This window comes from Mirounga angustirostris, unplaced genomic scaffold (genome assembly GCF_029215605.1).
Source record: "Mirounga angustirostris isolate CCGP_5_RB_7025 unplaced genomic scaffold, mMirAng1.0.hap1 SCAF_15, whole genome shotgun sequence".
NCBI classification, from domain to species: domain Eukaryota; kingdom Metazoa; phylum Chordata; class Mammalia; order Carnivora; family Phocidae; genus Mirounga; species Mirounga angustirostris.
Window position 1 is genome coordinate 10,878,630 of NW_026991723.1, and position 20,841 is coordinate 10,899,470.

A 20,841-nucleotide genomic window follows, 5' to 3' on the forward strand; every position below is an offset into this window, starting at 1 on the left:
TTGCCTTAGAATCATTGTGGATGGGAAACCTTACCCACGAGAATAAGCTTGAACAAAAGGCACATATATTCAGCAAGGAACGCTGAAGGCAATGGAATTGATGGTATAAAGATAAATAGATGAGGTGTATAGTATGTTGAAAAGAATTTAACAAGTATTTTTAGTGCCATAAAGAGGGAGTCCTGTTTCATTATCTTAGTAATATCAGAAAGGGAAGGACTGGCAGAGTAGGTAGAGATTCTAGTTAGGGAATGAAGAGGTTATTTTGTGGAACAACCTGGATGCCTGACTTAACTGTTACTGTGAAACTGAGGACAGGCTGGGTGAAAGCCACTCACAACTAGGTTTTTATTTCTAGCCTGTGTATAGGCATTTCCACGATGTGTGCTTGTGGAAAATTGAGTTAAAAATCTTGATTTATCTACTCATTTGAGAACATTAGAATTACTGGCTATGAATCATTTTTTTCTAACGTGAAGGGTCTCTTTATAATGCACAGAGTGTCCCCTAGTTAGTCAGTTGTGCAGTAGATTTTTGCCTGTCACGTTTTAATACCTAAGTGGAATATACCTGATTTATGATTAGAAAAAAAATAATAAGCTATAAAAAATGTAAGTTTTGTTTTTCTGTTTTTTTCTCCAGATATACTTGTATATGCTTATTTCCTGTTTTAGAAATAATATGCTTTACGATCTTTAAAAAGTTTAACATTTACTTTTTTTTACCCTTTCTTCTTCATTTTTATGTTTATTTCAGATCCATAAATGGACTGGGAAAAATTTTAGAAACACAAAGATCAAGGTACTTTTAAAAGCCATTACTAATATTGACAGTAAATAATTTTAGTTAATAATAATTATTAACTAATTGGTTAATTAATGCTTGATTCTTTTATAACAAAGATACATGTGCCTTTTTAAAAAACGGGGCCCCAAAATATTTTGAATGTTCTTTATAAATTAGTTGGCATATTTGGTTAATATGTTTGCTTCTTGTTGTAGCAAAACTACAGTAGAGCCATGGTAAGACTGGGTAGCTGTGCTTTTGTTTCATGAGGAAGAAAACACAGGACTTTTCATCCACTCAGAAAAGTAACTAGTATGGAAATCTCTAAGAGTATATTATTAGGAATCATCTTAGCTTGAGGTACTTAAATGGCATTCTAATATTTTCTAAAAACTTCTAAGTTTTTTGTATAGCTGCAAAAATAATCTGTCATGTAAAAAGAGAGGAACCTTTACCTTTAAGTTTATCTTTATGTCCATTTCCTGTAGGTTCTTCTGTCTTTTTATTCTGTTCATACAGATGTGCAGTACTTTATAAAATAGACGTATTCTTGAAACATCTGTGAATTGTATTTCTTTGGATTGAATTCTGTTTTCCAATGAATGCTATTATGATTTCAGAAAATTTCTTACAGGGATATGTTGTTAAGCTCATTTTTTAGCAAGATTGGTTCAGCAGCTGAGAGACTCAGCAACATGCAGCCAGCAGCTGTGGGGTTCAGGGCTGGCAGTCCAGTGCCAACGCAGTCCTTAATTCAGAGGTTCTTTCCTTGGAAGTGCAGCAGCGGGCTTTGCTCGGAGGCTCGTCTGTGCGGCGGAGGTTAGAGGTGCTGACAGACTGCCCTGGGCAGTAGGCAGTAGCGGGGCAGCTGCTTGTGTGCGTGCGGAGGGCTGGGGAATTAACTTGGTGTGCATTCTCAGAAGCCACTCATCTGCGGGCGGAGGTGGCAGAGGGATGCCCTTAGCATAAGTCTTCCACAAGCAAACGCCCAAATGTGCTCCCTGCATTTCAGATTCCAGTGTAGAAAACCTCTGATCGCCTAACTCATACCAGAGCCATTCCTCAGTTATTGGTCTTCTTTCTCTTGCATTTTACCATTTTCTTTCTCCCTAAATTTTCTCTTCATTACAAAGTGACACACAGACGACCACAGAAAGCTGAAATAAGTTTTTAGAAACTGTATCCATCAATAGCTGTGGTTCCGTTGTAATAGCATTTATTTGGTTCATATTTACAAACATCTCAGATCAGTTTTTAAGGCCCCTGGATTTACCTTGCTTAATTTTTCTTTCTGTTTTCATTTTAGACCTTTATGTCCTGCGTAAAGGTTTTATCTTGAAGAGATTATTGTGTAACAATTTTGATGGTTATATGACATTTCTAACAGTTCTGTTATGTTTATAGAACAGTAAACATATAGTGATTAAATTTAGTTGCTTCACATGGATGAATGAGCAAATGAATAAAATCTCCTTTTTTTTTTTAAAATTATTTTTCCTGTTTCTTCAGTGTCTTGTGTTTGCCATTGTATCTGAGAATCTAGGGACTTTCTGAAATAGTACTTCCTTGCTGTGAGGACTGAAGTTGGATTAGGATCTTTTTCAGTGAAGATCAGACCTCCATGGTAGAATTCTTACCATGGTCATGAATCTTACATTAAATATTTCCCCCAATTCCTTGAGGCACAGCAACTTGAGCTTCCCGGTTTAGAAACGAGAGATCTGGTTTTTAACAAAATGGTTGAAATCACTGATGGAAGTTTTGTTTTATTGTATTTGTTTTTTTGTTTTTAAATTTTAATGCCTCGAGCATTTTGTGGTTGACAAACGCTGATGGTAGTAAAACTGACAATAATAAGACTGCTGTAAGCATATGTAGAAAAGGCTTACCTTGAGTATTGAAGTTGAGGAATAAGAATCAGGTGTAGCATTGTCTTACTGGTAAGACTTGAGTTGACTTTGAAGCAAATGGAAGTTCTAATGGGCCACGTAGACTTCAGAAGTAGGGGTGGAAGATCAGATGAAGAACCATTCTTATTTCTTCCTGACTCCTTTTTAATCTTACAGATTTCAGAGGACCGAACAGAGGAAGACCAAAATCCAGTTGTTCAATAATAAGTTAATCAGTTCAACGAACTGTTGGCCATTCTATTAGTTGCTAGGCATTTCTTGGCTTGTTGAGGATTTAAGCAATGGATAAGGCAAAAACTCTGCCTTTGTAGTAGGTGATGAGTCATTTGGGGGAGACAGAAGTAAACAGGCAAAACCCAATATATTAAATATTATCAGTATAACAGGAGTATTAATTATGTAGGGTCCTATAGGAACAGGAACATAGAGGAACAACTACTCAGCTCTTCTTGATGATGATTCAGGAAATTTTGACTGAGAATGTGATTATCGACCTCTTAAAGAATGAATAGGATTTTTTCAGATGAACAAGAGTAGAATGGCTTTTTAGCCATAGGAAGATTTTGTGCTCCAGGGACCTGTGAGTATTTTAGAACAGCTAGAGCACATGGTGTGTGGCAGAGAGAAAAAGAGGTGTGACTGAAGAGGTGGAGAACTTTCCACAAAGGGTCTTGAATGCAATGACATATATTTTGGATTTTTTTTCTGTGGGCAGCAAGGAGTCAGTGAAAGCTTTTAAAAGCAGTATGAGTCCTGGGAGAAGGATTGAATATGGTGCAGTTCTCCATGGAAGGAAATACCAGAAGGAGGAGCAACTTGTGGGTGAGGTAGTGATGGCAGGGATTTGGTAAAAGGTGTTTAGTTGAGTTTTGTAGATACTGAGTTTGAGGTGCCACTGGGGAAGGCCTTCAGAAATCTGGTTCTGGAGTTCAGGACTTAGCCATTGGATGGGTTTGACAGTTCGTAGATCTGGGATTAGCTGGTGGCTCCTGTTTAGGAGACTCATTGAACTTTGGAAAGGTGACTAGTAGACACTAACCCCGGGGTAGCCACTGAATTCCCCTCCCCACCACGTAAAAGCTAATGGTGGTAGTCTTTTTATTTTTAATTTTGTATTACTGTTTTGAAAATATCTGATGTTATTATCTCTAAAGGAGGAAATTAGGTATATTTTATGCCATGGAAATTAGTTTTCTAATTGGATGAGTGAAGGAATTTATTTTCCATGGGGGTACTAGATTTGGGGCAGGTCCATGGTAACTCTAATCTGGAACCTTAGACTTTTCCTGTTTTACTGTCCACTGAGAATCTGGTGAGATACAGTGAGAGACTGGTATTATTTTATTCACTGTAGATTTTTTTTTTTGCCCCCTCCCCTCCAACACTGCTGTAGCGCGTCCCCACCCCTCAGTGGTCCCTGTAGCGGAGAGCCCCAGTCTGGTCCAGGTGGGAGACCAGAGCTCCCCCAATCCTATTCCGTTCCCCTCCACACATGTCCAGAAAAGAGAGGCAGGCACCCTGGTACCCGCAGGACCCCCAGCTCTGCTGCAGGAGCAAGGGCAGTGGCTGGATTGAGGCAGCCTCAGTGGGGACTCTATTCTCTGTAGATTTTAACCTGTACAGATCTAGTGTTGATCCTGTGTGTTTTGGAAATATCAAAAGATTCTGCGTATCAAGCAGAATTATTTCTAAATGTGTGACATGGATTCTTAAAAACAGTGTCAGAGGGACGCCTGGGTGGCTCAGTCGGTTAAGTATCTGCCTTCAGCTCAGGTCATAATCCCAGGGTCCTGGGATTGAGCCCCGCATCGGGCTCCCTGCTCAGCGGGGAGCCTGCTTCTCCCTCTGCCTCTGCCTCTCTCTGTCTCTCATGAATAAATAAATAAAATCTTAAAAAAAAAAAAGAACAGTGTCAGAATGAAACTGTTTACTTTAGAAACTTGTGTTTCAAAGCTGACTTTTGGTATTCATACAGTTGGCCTGAGTTTTGATATTCAGACAATTGGCAGGTGTACTTTTTAAACTAGCTGTTTCCTAAGGTAAAGATGATAAACTTGGGGGAGAAGTTCATTCATTTGTCACGTATTAGTACAAATATTTACTCAGCTGTCATGGTGAAAATGGACATGTGTTTAATGTTAAGGCTTTGATCTCTTACGTAAGATGATATTTATAAATTTCTTTATGGAATATTTACTTCTTTGATGATTTTCCTGATTCTTTTCATCTAGAATGTCCAGAATTTCCAGTGTTGTTATAGTTTATGAGCATATAGCTTTGGAGTATTACTCTTTTAGTAAGATGGGAGTTTGTCTGCCTTGTGCCGAGATAAGTACTCCTGATCAAACAGTATTGTTGCCACAGGCATGAATATTTGGCCGACTGTTGAGAATCAGCAAAGCAGACAGTGCACGTCACTCCTAAGTTAGAAGAGGTGGTTTGGTTTACATGTTGGCATATTTTAAAAAGTCTTGAATTTGACTGTTTTGTTTTCCTTGTAAGAGAACTTACATGTTTGGCAAATTCCTGGACTCTAATTTGGAAATTCATTCTCTTGTCATTTTCCTGAAACATTCCTTCATCATAGCTTTGATTATAGAGAAATCACTGTCCTCTACTGTTTTACAGGCTCACGTAAACATTGGAATTCATTCACTAGCCTTTGTATGTGTATTTAAACCAAAATGAATGCTGTCTGTGATATGATATTCTCTGCCGGTTTGAATCACTGCTTTCCTGATAAGCCACAATTACCTCTAAATAATTCCCATGGAAATAATGTTTATTCAGGTAGAGCACTAACTGGGTTGTTTCAGTCTATGCAACCCTGGTCTGAAGGAAATAAACCATTCTTTGGATGTAGATTAGGGTCTTAGAGTAGTTGTTTGATTCCTTGTATTCTTAAAATACTACCTGTTATATCGTGGAAGGCGGGGAGTGAAGTAAATGAAATCCAGACGTCCTGAAGGTAACGTTTTGTACTGCACCAGTGCCTGCGCTTCACGTCCCGCATTTCATCTTTTGAGTAATAAACTGCTGCTTTGAAAAGTTCCAGTTCTGTAACTGAGGTTTTTTTTTTTTTTGGCTGTAAAGATGTATTTGAAATCAAGCTCATAAATTCCAGGATTGAAAAGACAATTGAAAGTATAAATAAAAATATGTATAGTTTATTGAAGAAATAATCAAGTAATTTTCTGCCTTGAATTTATACTAGTCACTGTTTTTTGAATTTTATGAAGAAATTCTATTAAAAAATTTTACAACAAGCTTTTTCTTCTTTGCTTGTGATTTTTATGTGTTCCCCAAAATAGTATGATGTATTGATTAAACTTTATGTCTACATTTTTGGCAAAAGAGTCTTAGAGATTTTTTTTTTCCTTGATTAATGGAATATATTTCACAGAATTTCCCACTGTTTACATTGGATTTCTTCCTTTTAGAGTTGATCTCTCTAATGTATTAGATCTTCATGCCTTTGACAGTCTTTCTGGAATAAGGTATGTTTTCTGTATTTTGTTGACTTTTATTGTAATGTACTTCTTACTCCACAGTTGTAGAAGTTACAGGAATGATTTATACAGTTGCACCCTTGATTTAAGCTTCTTGTCATTCCTGTGGTGTACAAGATCATTCCTAATGATATTGTTCTTGAAGGTTTTATTAATTGGATGTTTGGAAATCACAATGCATTTTCCTATAGAAATTTTAGTATAAATGGTAGTTAACTTTAGGGATTCATCGTTAATACTTCTCCACCAACCACTGTGTGTAATACTTTCTTTCTATGAGAAAAATGGATGAAATACATAAAAAATTTTAGCTTGGGGTATTGCTACACACTCCTCCTTTCTCCTCAGTGATGGATCACTTTCCTGTTTCTTTCCCTGGAGGGAATCTTTTTGATAAGGGAGAAAAACTTATCTTTCTTCAGTATCATTTTTTTTTAAATCATCTTAGCCATTTTTAAGTGTACAGTTCAGTAGCGTTAAGTATATTCACATTGTTGTGCAGTTGATCTGCAGAACTTTCTCATCTTGCAGAACTGAAACTCTGTTGAATGACGGCGCTCCCTGTTCCCCTCCCCACAGCCCCTAGCAACCACCATTCTATTATCTCTTTTTAAGCATTTGCCTACTTTAGGGGACGCCTGGGTGGCTCAGTTGGTTAAGCGTCTGCCTTCAGCTTAGGTCATGATCTCAGAGTCCTGGGATTGAGTCCTGCCTCAGGCTCCCTGCTTGGCTGGGGAGTCTGCTTCTCCCTCTCACTTTGCCCCTCCCCACCACTCATGCTCACCCTCTCTCTCTCAAATAAATAAATAAAATCTTGAAAAAAAAAAGAATTTGACTTCTTTAGATACCTTATACCAATGAAAATGTATGGCATTTGTCTTATTTTAACTGGCTTATTTCACTTAGTCCTCAAGGTTCATCCATGTTGTAGCTTGTGACAGGATTTCTTTCCTTTTAATGCTAAATAATATTCTGTCATATTGTCCATTCATCCACTGATGAACATTTGGGTTGCTTCCATCTCTTGGCCGTTGTGAACAATGCTGCTACGCCATGGGTGTGCAAATGTCTCTTCACGATTCCTGCTTTCATTTCTTTTTACTATTTTGAGGCATGCCATACTGTTCGGCCCAGCAGCTGCACCATTTTCGTTTCCCACCAGCAGTGCACAGGGTTCTGCTTTCTCCATGGACTCGCCAACACTCGGTATTTCCACCTGGTTTTGGTAGTAGCCGTCTTCGTGGGTGTGAGGTGGCAGTTCCTTGTGTTTGTGCTCTGCATTTCTCCAGCAGTTCGAGGTCATGACCAGCTTTTCATGTGCTTAGTGGCCATTTGTAGATCATCTTTGGAGAAATGTCTATTCAAATACTCGGTCCATTTTTTAATCCCATGGTTTGTTGTTGTTTGTGGCTGAGCTGGAGGAGTTTTTTAATATATTCTAGGTATTATCGCCTCATCAGATATGTGATTTGGAAATATTTTCTCCCATTTTCTCAAGTAGTTGAGTCATAAAAGCCTCGTGTGAGAGGTACCCTCCCAGTGCCCAGAGGAAAGGAGCATCCTTATCTCTGAAGACTAAGGTACACACGGAGGAATCACGAAACAGGCCTCTCTGAGTATCCTCCAGTTTACTACACTTGTTTCATACTCTGTCCCATCGTTTCTTTCCACAACCTTCTACTCTTCATCAAACATAGCATAAAAACGCTCAGGTTTAACCATTTCTTTGGTTCTTCATTTCTTTATGAAGGCTCTTGTGTCACATAAAACTTACATAAATAGGGGTGTCTGACTGTCTCAGTGGGTCAAGTGTCTGACTTGTGGTTTCTGCTCAGGTCCTGATCTCAGGGTCCTGGGATTGAGCCCTGTGTTAGGCTCCCTCTCCCTCTGCCCCTCCCCGCTACACACTCTTTCTCTCTTTAAAATAAATAAATCTTTTTTTAAAAAAACTTACATTAATAAACTTGTACCCTTTTCTCCTGTTAATCTGTGTTTGTCAATCTAATTTTCACGCCCAGCCAGGCACCTAAGAGGGTTGAGGAAAACTTTTTCCTTCTTACACAAGTTGTTGGCAGTTATTTTTAACAACATTAAATATTGAACATAAAGAGCGTGTGATTTTTCAAACATTTTGTAAGGTAATCTCATTCCACACTTGTTTAAGAACAGTGATAATGCATTAGTGACACTTAAAGAAGTAGCTATTTAATGTGATGCCCTCTCTGTGGCTCAGGCCTGTGCATAACTTTTCACTGTGCTCAGTTGCAAAAATGGAGAATCCTTTTCTGAGCAACCAGCTGGGAAGGATTTAATTTGACACTTTCTGTACTAAGACCCCATCCTGTGAGGCTCATTTCCCTCCAACAGTTCCTACAATCCTTTTCTCTTTTCTAAACTCCCTGTTACTAATTTACCCCTCACTGTTCTGCAAAGCAAAACATCTGCAAGGTTTTAAATCTTTTTCCTCCTCCCAGCCTAACCCATCAGTGTCCAAATGTATGCTACAGTTGTTAAGGTTATAATTGGTTGTGCCATATTGATCTTCTTGCTCTTTTTCGTATCAGAACAATACATTTTTAAGATTTTTTGTTTCTCTCAGTCACTGGCAACTGACTATATAGAAGGCTTATTTCTTAATATTACTTATTTCTTAAGAAATAGATATGTTTAAGGGAAAACATTGATAAAGGAATAAATATACCCTTCTAACTTTCTTTAGGTACTAGCCTTATTTTCACATTAGGAAGCATGGGACAGGGCGCCTGGGTGGCTCGTCGGTTAAGCGTCTGCCTTCGGCTCAGGTCACGATCCCAGGGTCCTGGGATCGAGCCCCGCATTGGGTTCCCTGCTCAGCAGGAAGCCTGCTTCTCCCTCTCCCACTCCCCCTGCTTGTGTTCCTGCTCTCACTGTGTCTCTCACTCTGTCAAATAAATAAATAAATAAAATCTTTAAAAAAAAAAAGGAAGCATGGGACAAGTTGATGAAATTTGGAGCAGTGGTAAAATGCTTACATGTATTTTTCTGGGCTGGTAATAGATCTGTTGGAATTAAAAAAAAATATGCTGACATATTTAACCACACAAAATAGTGTCGCTGAAGATTAGGGTTTTTTTTCTGTATTGTGTGTATATGTGTACATGTGAATGTGTGTACATTTTTTAACTGAAGTATAACATACAATGTTTTATTATTTTCAGGAGTACAACATACTAAGTTGAGAATTCTGTATCTCACTCAGTGCCCACCTCAATAAGTGTGGTCACCAAGTGTCACTATACAACATTACTACAGTATTATTGACTGTATTCCCTGTGCTGTATTTTTCATCTTTGACTTATTTATTTGTTTTTTAAAAACATTTTATTTAATTTTAATTTATTATGTTCGTCACCATACAGTACATCATTAGTTTTTGATGTAGTGTTCCGTGATGACTTACTTATTTTGTAACTGGAAGTTTGTACCTCTTAGTCCCCTTCACCTGTTTCACCTATTCCCCCATCCACCTCCCCTCTGGCAACCACCAGTCTGTTTGCTTGTTTGTTGAATGTGTACACATGGTTAGGAAAAATCTTTAAACAGTCTGCTAGCTTTTCTGTATTAGAATGTGTAAATAGCATGTAAAATTGGAACTGTGTAATAGATTGAGTTGTGGAAACTCCCTTCTTAGCTCCATATCTCTAAGTAACATATAAGGTTAAATCGAAAGTATATTGATCTCTGAATTTATAATCAGTTGTTATTAGTTTGCAGAAAAAACTTCAGCATGTGCCAACAACACAGCCTCACCTTGATCAGGTAAAAAACATCTTTAAAAATTTTTTTTAAGGATTTTTAAAAAATAAATTGGTTCTTTTAGGGCTGTTTTCTTTGAGTCTTGCTAAAAAAAAAAGTATTTTTGAAGTGTGTTGATAATTTTCAGAATTTGGATGCTTTTGAGGTAATCTCATCTAGCTTCTTAATGCATAATAGGAATTCATTAAGCCAGACTTCTTTAGAATCTTAAGAAATCATGCTTTCTAGCTTCTCCATTCAATAGGTCACTCTTCTGGTGGGAATCACTGCTTAAAAGCAGCCTGGGGGTTCTATACGCAGCCTGTTTTTAGCTATGTTGAACTAATAGATTAAAGGAAAGTCTGGTAAAAGCATCTATGGCTTATTTAAATGAAAATTTGAGTTTCACTTGCAGATAGCACTGTAAATTTGAATTCCCTAAGGTGTCCTTCATTTAGGTGCTCTATAACTCTAATTCCTGAGGTAAATATTGACGATACTAGGAACAAACAAAACATGTTTTAACTGTACCCATCTTTCTTTTAAGCAAGTCATAGATGGTGGAGGTTTAACTTCTTTGTTCCATTGAAACAGGGTGAGAGCAAGGGGGCGTGTGAGTGAGCCATGTACTGTCTTCCCTCCTCTGTCTGAAAACCATCACTCACTCTTTTGAAGCAATACTCATTGTGATGGGGCCACTTGTTTGTCTTCAGTTTGGCTCGTATTTATGGGGACCTGTACAACTGTGTTCCTGGCACTTTCCTCTCGGAAACTTTGTGAAATATTCATCTTTGCATGTTTTTAAAATGAATGAGAGAAATACAATTCCCTGGCTGTGGAATTTTTGGGAAAAACCAACTGTTTACAATACTCAGTAGTACTAAAGATGAACCAGAAGCATATTCTTACTGACTTTCCAAGTGAGGGACTATCATCCTAGGAGTCATGTAAAAGATGAAGAATGTAGTAGTCTCTTTCAAGAACCTTTATAATGGCCAGTATCTATACCTATGGTATCTTGCACATACCCCTCTCATGGCATTTATCATGCCTTATAATTTGGGTTGAAATGCTTTTTCCTTGTAGTAGTCTGTATACTCCTTAAGTGTAGATTCCTCAATGCTTTGCACAGGGCATGGTATGTGGTGGCTGCTCAGTGAGTATTTGTTAAAAGAATGAAAGCTATGATTCCCAAATGGGGAACATCAGAGTCACTTGTGGAACTTTCTAAAAAATATTGGATGCTCAGTAGTCCCCCCACCTCATATCTCCAGGAGTGGGGCTTGGGTATGTGCAAATTAATGTGTATGTACATTTTTAACATTTTATTATGGAAATTTGCAAAGATACACAAAAGTACAGAGAATAGCAAAAGGAACCCAGTTGCAATGGCTGTCAACATTTTGCTGATTTTATTTCCTCTGTGTTCCCAATATTTCTTTTGCTGGAGTATTTTTTAAACAGAAAATTTCAAAAATACATAAAAGTAGAGTAGTATAATTAAACTGCAAGTGCCCATTACCTTTGCTGGAGTGTATTAACAGAAATCCCAGACAGTGTGTCATTTCACCAGTAAATAGGGCATGTCTTTTTTTTTTTTTAAGGCTCTACAGGAGATTCTGATGCACTTTCCTGCTTTAGGTATATAAGAAAGGGTAGAATATAATATTGCAGACAAAGGGCTATGGGATTCAGGGGAATGATGGTCTCCTTCGGTTTAGTGGGTCTATCTTCATGAAAGATACTTTTTTTTAATGTACAGTAAAGCATACAGGTTTTTAGCATACAAGTCAATGTGTCTTTACATATATTTGTGCCTGTGTATCAGTCCATCTGCACATATGGACACATAGCTCTGTAATCCTCTCTTAGATCCAGATACAGAAGATTTCCAAAATCGTTAAGAGAGTTCCTTTGCGTCTCTCTCCAGTTAGCAACAGTCTTTGCAAAGATGCAACTGCTATTCTGAGTAAGACATCAAAATGTAGCCTTAAACTAGGAGGTTTTTGTTTGACTGGAAGAAGTAAGGGAAAGAGCAGTCCAGATGTTTGAAAGTGGGAAAGTGAGAATGCTCTAGAAGAGGAAGACTGTAAGTGTAGAAATCTTGGTGGATGCTTGGTATTTGACTCCTAAGCTAAGGTGTTGGGCTTCAATGTGCGGGGGCAAGCAGAACTCACGCTGTGCTGTCCCACAGTGTCAGGTGCGCTGGGTTGTAGCTGACAGCAGGAGACCAAGCAGGAAGATACCCTGTGACAAGGCCCTGGACTGTGTGGGTTGTTGGGGGAATGGAAATGGGATAAATCGAGGGCTGATTCACAGGGAGACTTGCCGGAGTAGCCTTACTGACTGATGCTGGGGCAGTAAGACAGGGGAACTGATGGGAAACAGACCTGATTGACTGGAGGGACCTAGGCGTAGAGAAACCTGGAAGAAACACTGATTTGCAGAGGAATGCTGGACTTTCAGCTTCTTACTTGGTGGCAGGATATCCAGTAGAAATGACTCGGGAGGAGCTTCACATTTGGGGTTGAGCACGTTAATGGGCTCAGTTTTCCAGATGAAGAAAACATGCAGAAGTTATTGCTATTAGATATTGTTTGCCAAAGAGTAGAACACCCAGGGGAATAACCTGGGAGGTGGACAAAAAAAACAGACCAGAAAACTAAAATTTTGGAGTTATTCCTAAATTTTATTTTAGGGGCAGTACCTTATTTTACTTTCATTTTCTGAATGATTGCTTCAGTTTTCTGCTGCTTTCTGTGTCTGGGAAAAGGAGAGTTAATTTTAGATTCAAAACAAAAACTGGGAAAAAAAAATACATAGGTAATACGTAGGGCATAGTAGGTATGTTATTAAAGTTTTATCCCTGCATCATCTGTAAGGCAGCTATCTTTCATGGATTCCTTGTTACCTCCCTATAAGGAGGACCCAGGATTGGAAGGTGAGAAGGCGAGAAAACCCAAATGGCAGTCTGAATAGTTTATTAAATTAGGAATTATGAGTTGTGACCCTTGTCCTCTCCACTGGGAATTTGCGGATTTCATCTTTAAGGTATTGTCTACTGCGAGAAGAGTTGATTGGTACAGAAAAACATCTAGTTCTAAAATGTTTATCTCACTCCTTGAGCCCCTTGATGCATTGTCGTAATTTTTAAAACCCTTTTTAGCTCATTTTGGAGTTAATTGTACCCCTTAAAAATATTGTCATATCCCTAACCTGCCGAAAGCAACAGTCACTCCCAGTAAAAATTCTTTAAGCTAGAATAAAACAGTATTGAGTTCCATGTTGAGGCCTTTCCAATATTAAAAGCCAAGTTATCCAACTTGAATAAAATACATTTTAAGCAGTTTTGAAGGTTGAATTGCTACTGTCTTTTGAAAATGACAAGTTATGTTTCATTTAGCAACCTTTTTGCTATGTATTTTGATATGGATTCTTAGGTATTATTTCTAGTGATTGCTTTAAGGGGAAAAGAAAGCTTTTTTTTTTTTTTTTAAGAAAACTGTTTAAATGCAGTACAACAAATAGTTCAAAGTGTGTTTATTTAGATTTAAAAATAAGTACTTTAAAAAATTTATGGTAAACACATGTGATCTACCCTCTTGACACATTTTTAAGTGTATAGTCCAATATCACCAGCTGATACTGTCTGCGTACTATTGTACAGCACATCTCTGGACCTTTTTCATCTTGCATGACTGAAACTATATTCATTGAACCGCAGTTCCCCATTTCCCTCACCTCCCAGCCAGGCAGCCACTACTCTGCTTTCTATTTCTGTAAGTTTGACCACTTTTAGATACCTCATATAAGTGGAATCATGCAGTATTTGTCCTTCTGTGACCAGCTTATTTCACTTAGCATGATGTCCTCAAGGCTCATCCGTGTTGTGGCGTGTGGCAGAATTTCCTTTTTTTTAAAGGTGAATAATGGTTCATCAACATACCACATTTTTATACTATACTATTATACTAAATTTTCTTTGTCCATTCATCTGTTAGTGTTATGTTGTTTCATCTCTTGGCTATTGTGACAGAATAAGTACTTTTAAAAATCTGACATTTTAAAGTCAATTTTAGTTGGCTTTCATGTCTCATATTTAGTAAGAAAGTGCTTTATGCTTTTCCCATTACCAGCAACAGTGGAGACTAAATATCAGTATATTTTGTCCTTAGATTGGTCTTTAGTACTTACCTTTAGCGATCCTCTGTTTGGATAAAAAACAATTTGGTCTTTTCATATTTTCTGCTCTAAGCCTGTGTGCTTTTCCATTGGTGAATAAAATTGCTGTTAATAAATGCAGTTGCAGGAAATGATGCAAAGCCATGCTTTACTATGTTTTTTTCTTCCTGTTTTAAAGCTTGGCTTGAGCATCTTATCCTAATTATCCAAGGTGGGATTTGTGTTTTCATCATCTTACGCTTAGCCCTTGTGTATTTTCATCATTAGGTTGAAATTTTGGTTACAGGAGCAAATGGAGCTTTGGATTTTAGTTATGTGACCAGCTACAGGAAATCTTGAGCTTCTGGTTCCTTAGAGTGGACAGTGAGAGATTTATCAGGAGCAGGAGGAAAAATAAATCTCAGAGTTAACATTCTAAATGATGTCAACCTTCTCAAACCAAGAGGGACATTAAACTATCATTCTCATCTCCAGATACTCTTCTCCTTTGGCACATACATGGTCAGAGATAAACTGAATTTTTCCTTTATATTTTTCCCAGAGAACAGAATTACACTTTTGCATTTGAGTTTTACTCCTGGCTCTGAGTAGTTTATTTTTTCTGAGCCTTATTCCCCCCATTTATAAAAGGGAAATAATTCTCTTTATTCCACAGGATTGTTGTCACGAGTAACTGAAAAGATGAAATGAAGTGACCCAGGCAAGAGTACCTGGCTTGGTACATAGTTGGTACACTGTAGAGATTACCTTCCCGCTCAGTGCTGAGAGTCCTGGAAAGGATGAATTAAACCATGAGTATCCTTTCATGAAAGTTTCTCTGTTTAAATACTAGCCCACTGATCACCTCTGTGGAATACAGAAAATGGAATTGCTGCTACCAGAACTCAGCAAGATAGTGAAAAAGATAGACCCAATATAGTTGTCAGGCAGCATACATGTTCATTTATTTTTTTTGTCTTAAAATATACTGACATTACTATAAAATATACCGATGTTCTAAAAATACACCATTACTGTAAAGAAAATCATGATTGATTATCTGTCTTGATTTATAGAGCATTATTACGGTGACATTTGAAGTACGAGGAAATGCAAAGGAAGAAAGTCTGAATGTATTTATTCAGGTGAATGCAGTATTTGATAATGATTTACCACCTGATGTGTTACTTGGTTGTTGCTGGCAGTGATGGTTGGTCTTACTGAATATGTCACTTGATACAGAATCTCCTGTGGGAGAAGAATGTGCGAAACAAGGATGACGACTACATGGAGGTCATACGGCTAAAGGTGCGGAGTAGGGTCTACACTTTAGTACCCTTTCCTTTCTTGACTGTGACAGAAAACCTTATTTGGTTTTAAACACAAGCGCTGGTTTTAGTATAAATAACTTTTGTCTGATTTCATTTTTTTTTTCTCATTTCCATTGCTGTGAAAAGAAGCTTTGGAAATCACTGCGTAAAGCGTGATTTATTTGCATAGCTTCATTTGCAGCTAAAACAACCTGTGTGCTTTGAAACATCATCCCTTGTTCTCTCTTCCCAAGTGTTCTGAGCAGTTAACCTGGCTAATGAGCTTGACTCGCTGGAACTCTCCTTTCCTTGGCACACAGCTTGCTCAGTTAGGGAAAACTGAATGAATGTCTTTTTTTTTTTTTTTTTTAAGGGAATGGTGGGGAGGGGTAGAGGGAGACGGAGACAGAGAATGCCCAGCACAAGCCCCACATGGGGGCTCCATCTCACAACCCTGAAGTGAAATCAAGCATCAGACGCTTAACCGACTGGACCACCCAGGCATCTTTTTGTGTTTAATTTTCCAAGAGAGCTTCATTAACAGAGAAATCACATTAGAAATCTTGCTGCAGCTAAACCTGTGTTGCTTGGCGGATTTAGCAGACACTAAACAGTTATACTATCAACAGTTAGAGAAGACTAGAGAAGAATTCTTGCTCTGTACTTGGAAACCCATTCATGTTACGTGGCATTTGGGTATTTATGTCACGGAAGGTGTTTTTTCCAGGGGGCAGTGGTTCTAGTTGTGTGCTTAACCAATCAGCAGTCATTTGTCTACTCCTGTGTTTCCAGAAGTGTGCATAAAGTTTTTATTATTACTATTTGGTATTATTACTGTTAGTAACTAAGTTTTCCAGTTAGCAGCTGACTTCCTGGGGTCACTAGAATGACAAAGGTAGAGGCAATCAAGAAACCATTCAAGTTTAGATTTCTTTACTCCCCATGCGGCCCTACCTGGGATTGGCTTCAGAGCAACGTGGGTGAGTCTCAGTCTGTTCCCCAGTCATTCCCACCCAGAGGAAGTAAGCGTGGGCTTTCCTGACTGCAGCACCATCTACATTCCATGATCCTAACTGACAGGGTGTATTTCATTCTGTGACTGCTTTTGTCCCCTGCTCCTGAATGCGGGGTGGTCCCTACAAAGCAGACCTTGGGGCACGTATACTATTGCTGCCACCGAGACCTCCACACACAGCTCCAGGGCGCATCCTGCACCAGCCCAGTGTGGATTTTGTCCTCAGGTGCGGGACGGTTTTTCTGCAGTTGTCTGTCCTCTTTGGTTCTTCTCTTGGCCTTCCTCTCAGCACAGCGACACTTCGAGATCTGGGGCAACACAGCCTTCACCTTCATAGACTTCCTTCTTTTCTGGCTACAAAATGTTAGTGTGATAATGATGAACATGTTTAAAATGTTCACTCAGGGAGGCGCCTGGGTGGCTCAGTCAGTAAAGTGTCTGCCTTGGGCTCAGGTCATGATCCTAGGGTCCTGGGATGGAGCCCCACTCTGCTCAGTGGGGTGTCTGCTTCTCCCTCTGCCTGCCGCTCCCCCTGTTTGTGCTCTCTCTCTCTGTCAAATAAATAAATAAAATCTTTTAAATAAAATAAAATACAACGTTCACTCAGGTAGCAGCTAACACTTCAAATTCTTTATACAAGTAACAGAAAATTGATGTTTAGATAATTCTTTCCAAGGAGTTACTACGTATTAAAATTCAAATTTGAAAAGCAGAAATCAAATCATGTTGTACACCTTAAACTAATACAATGCTGTATGTGAATTTTATCAGTAAAACTAGGGAAAAAAAACAGAAAACAGAAGTGGGCAAAGGAAAACAGGAAGAACATACACTTAAATACATAAATATGCCCAAACACACAAAGCTAATGTAGCAAGAGTGACTATGAGTGGTTTGTCTCTTACTGTTCTGCATTAATTTTATAACAAGTATAACAACATTATTTCAGAGAAATTATTTTATCCCCGGAGGGGCCGGTTTATCAGATAACTTGTTTCTCATTTCTGCAAATCAATAAAAAATGAACTTTATCCAGACAATGTTTCCTTTCCTTTATTCCATCATTCCCTGCACCATTCACAGCAACCCAGTCAGAATTATCGCCCGAGTACTTAAACCTCTCAAGTTTTCCCACTAAAACTGTGAAACAGGTGTAAAATCCTTAAAGTAGAAACATCAGTAGAATTCGATGCATGTTTTATCATTTGGTTGTTTAAATTTTTGGTTGTCATAACACTGAAAGGACATCCTAATACATATATTTTATTGTTAGAAAAAGGGATTATTTAAAAAAAAACATTGTGCACATAAACCTTTTTTAAAAATTGGAGACTTTAGAAACTATTTCTAGAATGCACAAATAAATGGATTTAAGTAATTTTAACAGCATCTTCTTTATGCGTGTGTATTTAAAATGGAATAGGAATAATTCATCCATAAACATTGATGGTCAGTTTCTGCTTTAAATTTGAACTGCAGCTGATTGAACCCTCTCATCTGAGCAGGGGCTGGTGTCGATCAAAGACAAACCAAAACAGGTGATTGTCCAGGGTGTCCACGAGCTCTACGATCTGGAGGAGACTCCACTGAGCTGGAATGATGACACCGAGAGAACAAATCGATTGGTTCTTATTGGTAAGTGACAGTTAAATTTCTAAAATATATATTTGAAAGTGATACAGTATGCTATTTAACCAGTTTTAACCAGTCTCAGCCCCTTTTGTCAACCTAACTAAGCTTGTGGTTAATGTATTTGTCTTCATGATGTGATAACATTCATAAGAACTTGTTAAGGCATTTTACTCCTCTTCAAATGTAGAAAAGTAATTAAAATGCCAATTTGGTTCTGAGGGACTTAATTAGAAATAGGAAGTTAAGGGAAGGGATCACTGATTACTTAGTTTTTGTAAATTTCTGAAGATTATCAAGTTGTTAATGATTTGGAATTGATAGGCAAACTTGTTTTAATAAGCATCATGTAATCACACTGTATTCTGTTTGCAGGCAGGAATTTAGATAAGGAGATCCTCACACAACTATTTATAGCTACTGTGATGGAAACAGAAAAGCGGTGGACAACACATTTCAAAGAAGATCAAGTTTGTCCATAACACTGGAAACATTTCTTATCCGAGGGACTGGGTGATAAATCGGGATTAAGTTTCCTACTGGGTGTATTTCAAGCATCTATTTTTTGCATTACTTCTGTTGTGAATTCTGGCGTACTTTAAAATAGTGTTTATTTTATGGAACACACAAAATGTAGTAAATAAGTACTTAAAACATTTGACATTCATACAATAAAACATAATGTCCTCTAAAGTGTTTTTTGTTTTTTTGAGAGCGAGTGCATGGGAGGTGTGCACGTGGAGGAGGGGCAGAGGGAGAAGGAGAGAGAGAATCCTAAACAGTCTCCACGCTCAGCATGGAGCCCAATCAGGGGCTCAATCCCAGGACCCTGAGATCATGACCTGAGCCGAAATAAAGAGTTGGACACTCAACCACTGAGCCACCCAGGTGTCCAGTTTTTTTTTTTTTTAAGTAGATGTTTCACAAAAGTATCTTTTGTGAACTGGCTTTGAAATTAACATATGCTGAACTTTTTATCCATGGAAGTTATTTATAATCATAACGATAAAACTTAACTTTCACGTTCTTTTTTTCCCTTAGAACTACACTGATTGCATAAATAAAATTTTATGGTTATTAACAAAAATTATTTAAAAACAGTATCACCTGGCAGGGAGCCTGCTTCTCCCTTTCCAGCTTCCCTGTGCTTGCGTTCCCTCTCACTATCTCTCCCTGTTGAATAAATAAATAAAAGTAAAAACAGTATCATCATTTTTATTAAATGAAATAAAAATCTTGATGTGGCTAGAGACTTATGAGTGGAAGAAATCTGAGTAAAAAATTAAAGCCATCTCCTAGTCAATTTTAAGCTTTCCTGTAGAGTAATGGAACTTCCATTTACTTCATAATATATTTAGATGATTCCAATTTTAGAGCTTTTAATTTTAAGTAGAATTTACTACTGGTATTAAATTCATCATGATTTCCTTGAACTTCTTTAATTTTCAATATAAGCAAAAAAGTGACAGGGTGCAAAACTTCAGACGTAATTGCAGATAACTTAGAATAATTTAACCATCTTTATATCAGTGGTTGGTGTGTACAGTGTCCTACTTATCTCCTATTCTTACTAAAGGCCAGCTCAGCATAACTGTATTCAGATTGTAAGAGAAAAAAGCATTAGATGGGATTTAAAGAAGAGCTCTCCCAAACTAATGATTATTAAATATCAGAAAGCTATAAAAATGCCCTTTGGAATTTTTTTTTCCAGAATTTTAAGTAAAAGAGTTATCTCTCTGTATCTTGAATGGTTCCAGTGTTTGGAGGCAGGCCGGTTGATTAGATTATCTGTCTCTCGGGGCGCATGGGTGGCTCAGTCAGTTAAGTGTCTGCCTTGGACTCAGGTCATGATCCCAGAGTCCTGGAATTGAGCCCCAGGTCAGGCTCCCTGCTCAGCTGGGAGCCTGCTTCTCCCTCTCCTGCTCCCTCTGCCCTTCCCCCTACTCATGCTCTCTCTCTCTCTCTGTCAATGAATAAATATACTTAAAAAAAAACTTACCTGTCTCCTCCCCTGCATTCTTTCCCTTTTTAAATAAAAGTTCTCTATATTTATCCGTTTGCCTCCTGAATCCATTCTTTTAAATTCATGGTTGAGAGAATAAGCTTGCTTGGTGGCAGCAGATTGCCCAATAGAAACTCAGCTGATTTTTGAGTCTGATCTGGGCTTTAGTTCCACTTCTGCTTCTTGGTTGTGTAATCTTGGGCAAAGTATTTTCTTGAGATTGGTTTCTGTTTTTATTTTTTTTTGAAGATTTTATTTATTTATTTGACAGAGAGCACAAGTAGGCAGAGTGACAGGCAGATGGAGAGGGAGAAACAGGCTCTCCGCTGAGCAGGGAGCCGGATGTGGGGCTCGATCCCAAGACCCCAGGATCACGTGGATAGTGATAACATCAATCATTCAAGGTTGTGAGGATTGAATAGGTTTCTAATGCACCCAACTCAGCTCCTGGCCCACAGCAGAACCTGGATAAATTTTTCTTGTTCCTAATAACTTAAACTTGATTTATTTTATAGTTAATGTTGCCATAATCATACTCCGTAATGTTCTTTGGCAAACAGTAAGTATCTAGATATATCTATTCTAGGCCATGAGAAAGAGCTTACTTATTAATTGTCCTGTTGTGGGAGAAATGTTTGAAGTAATATTAATACATACTCTTAAAAGTCTGTCTTTATCAAACTCACAAATATTTGTTTTTTCTCTAAAATGTATTAATCTTGGGGCGCCTGGGTGGCTCAGTCGT

General features: G+C 38.0%; 1 protein-coding gene across 8 annotated transcripts in view; it reads left to right on the forward strand.

Moving 5' to 3' along the window:
• The window catches only part of ZNG1C (Zn regulated GTPase metalloprotein activator 1C), a 53,020-nt gene extending 34,233 nt beyond the window's left edge, over window positions 1-18,787 (forward strand). For 4 of the 8 annotated variants that reach the window (XM_045882205.3, XM_045882206.3, XM_045882204.2 and 1 more), the window contains 7 exons: window positions 757-801; window positions 6,137-6,193; window positions 9,952-10,003; window positions 15,217-15,285; window positions 15,383-15,448; window positions 17,971-18,100; window positions 18,470-18,787. In XM_045882205.3, the coding sequence (XP_045738161.1) occupies window positions 757-801; window positions 6,137-6,193; window positions 9,952-10,003; window positions 15,217-15,285; window positions 15,383-15,448; window positions 17,971-18,100; window positions 18,470-18,576 (526 nt within the window). In that variant the 3' untranslated portion in view covers window positions 18,577-18,787. Of the gene's footprint in view, window positions 1-756; window positions 802-6,136; window positions 6,194-9,951; window positions 10,004-15,216; window positions 15,286-15,382; window positions 15,449-17,944; window positions 18,101-18,469 lie in introns of all 8 variants that reach the window. The other 4 variants (XR_008506694.2, XM_064579931.1, XM_064579930.1 and 1 more) reach the window with 4 other exon arrangements.
• The last annotated feature ends 2,054 nt before the right edge of the window (window positions 18,788-20,841 follow it).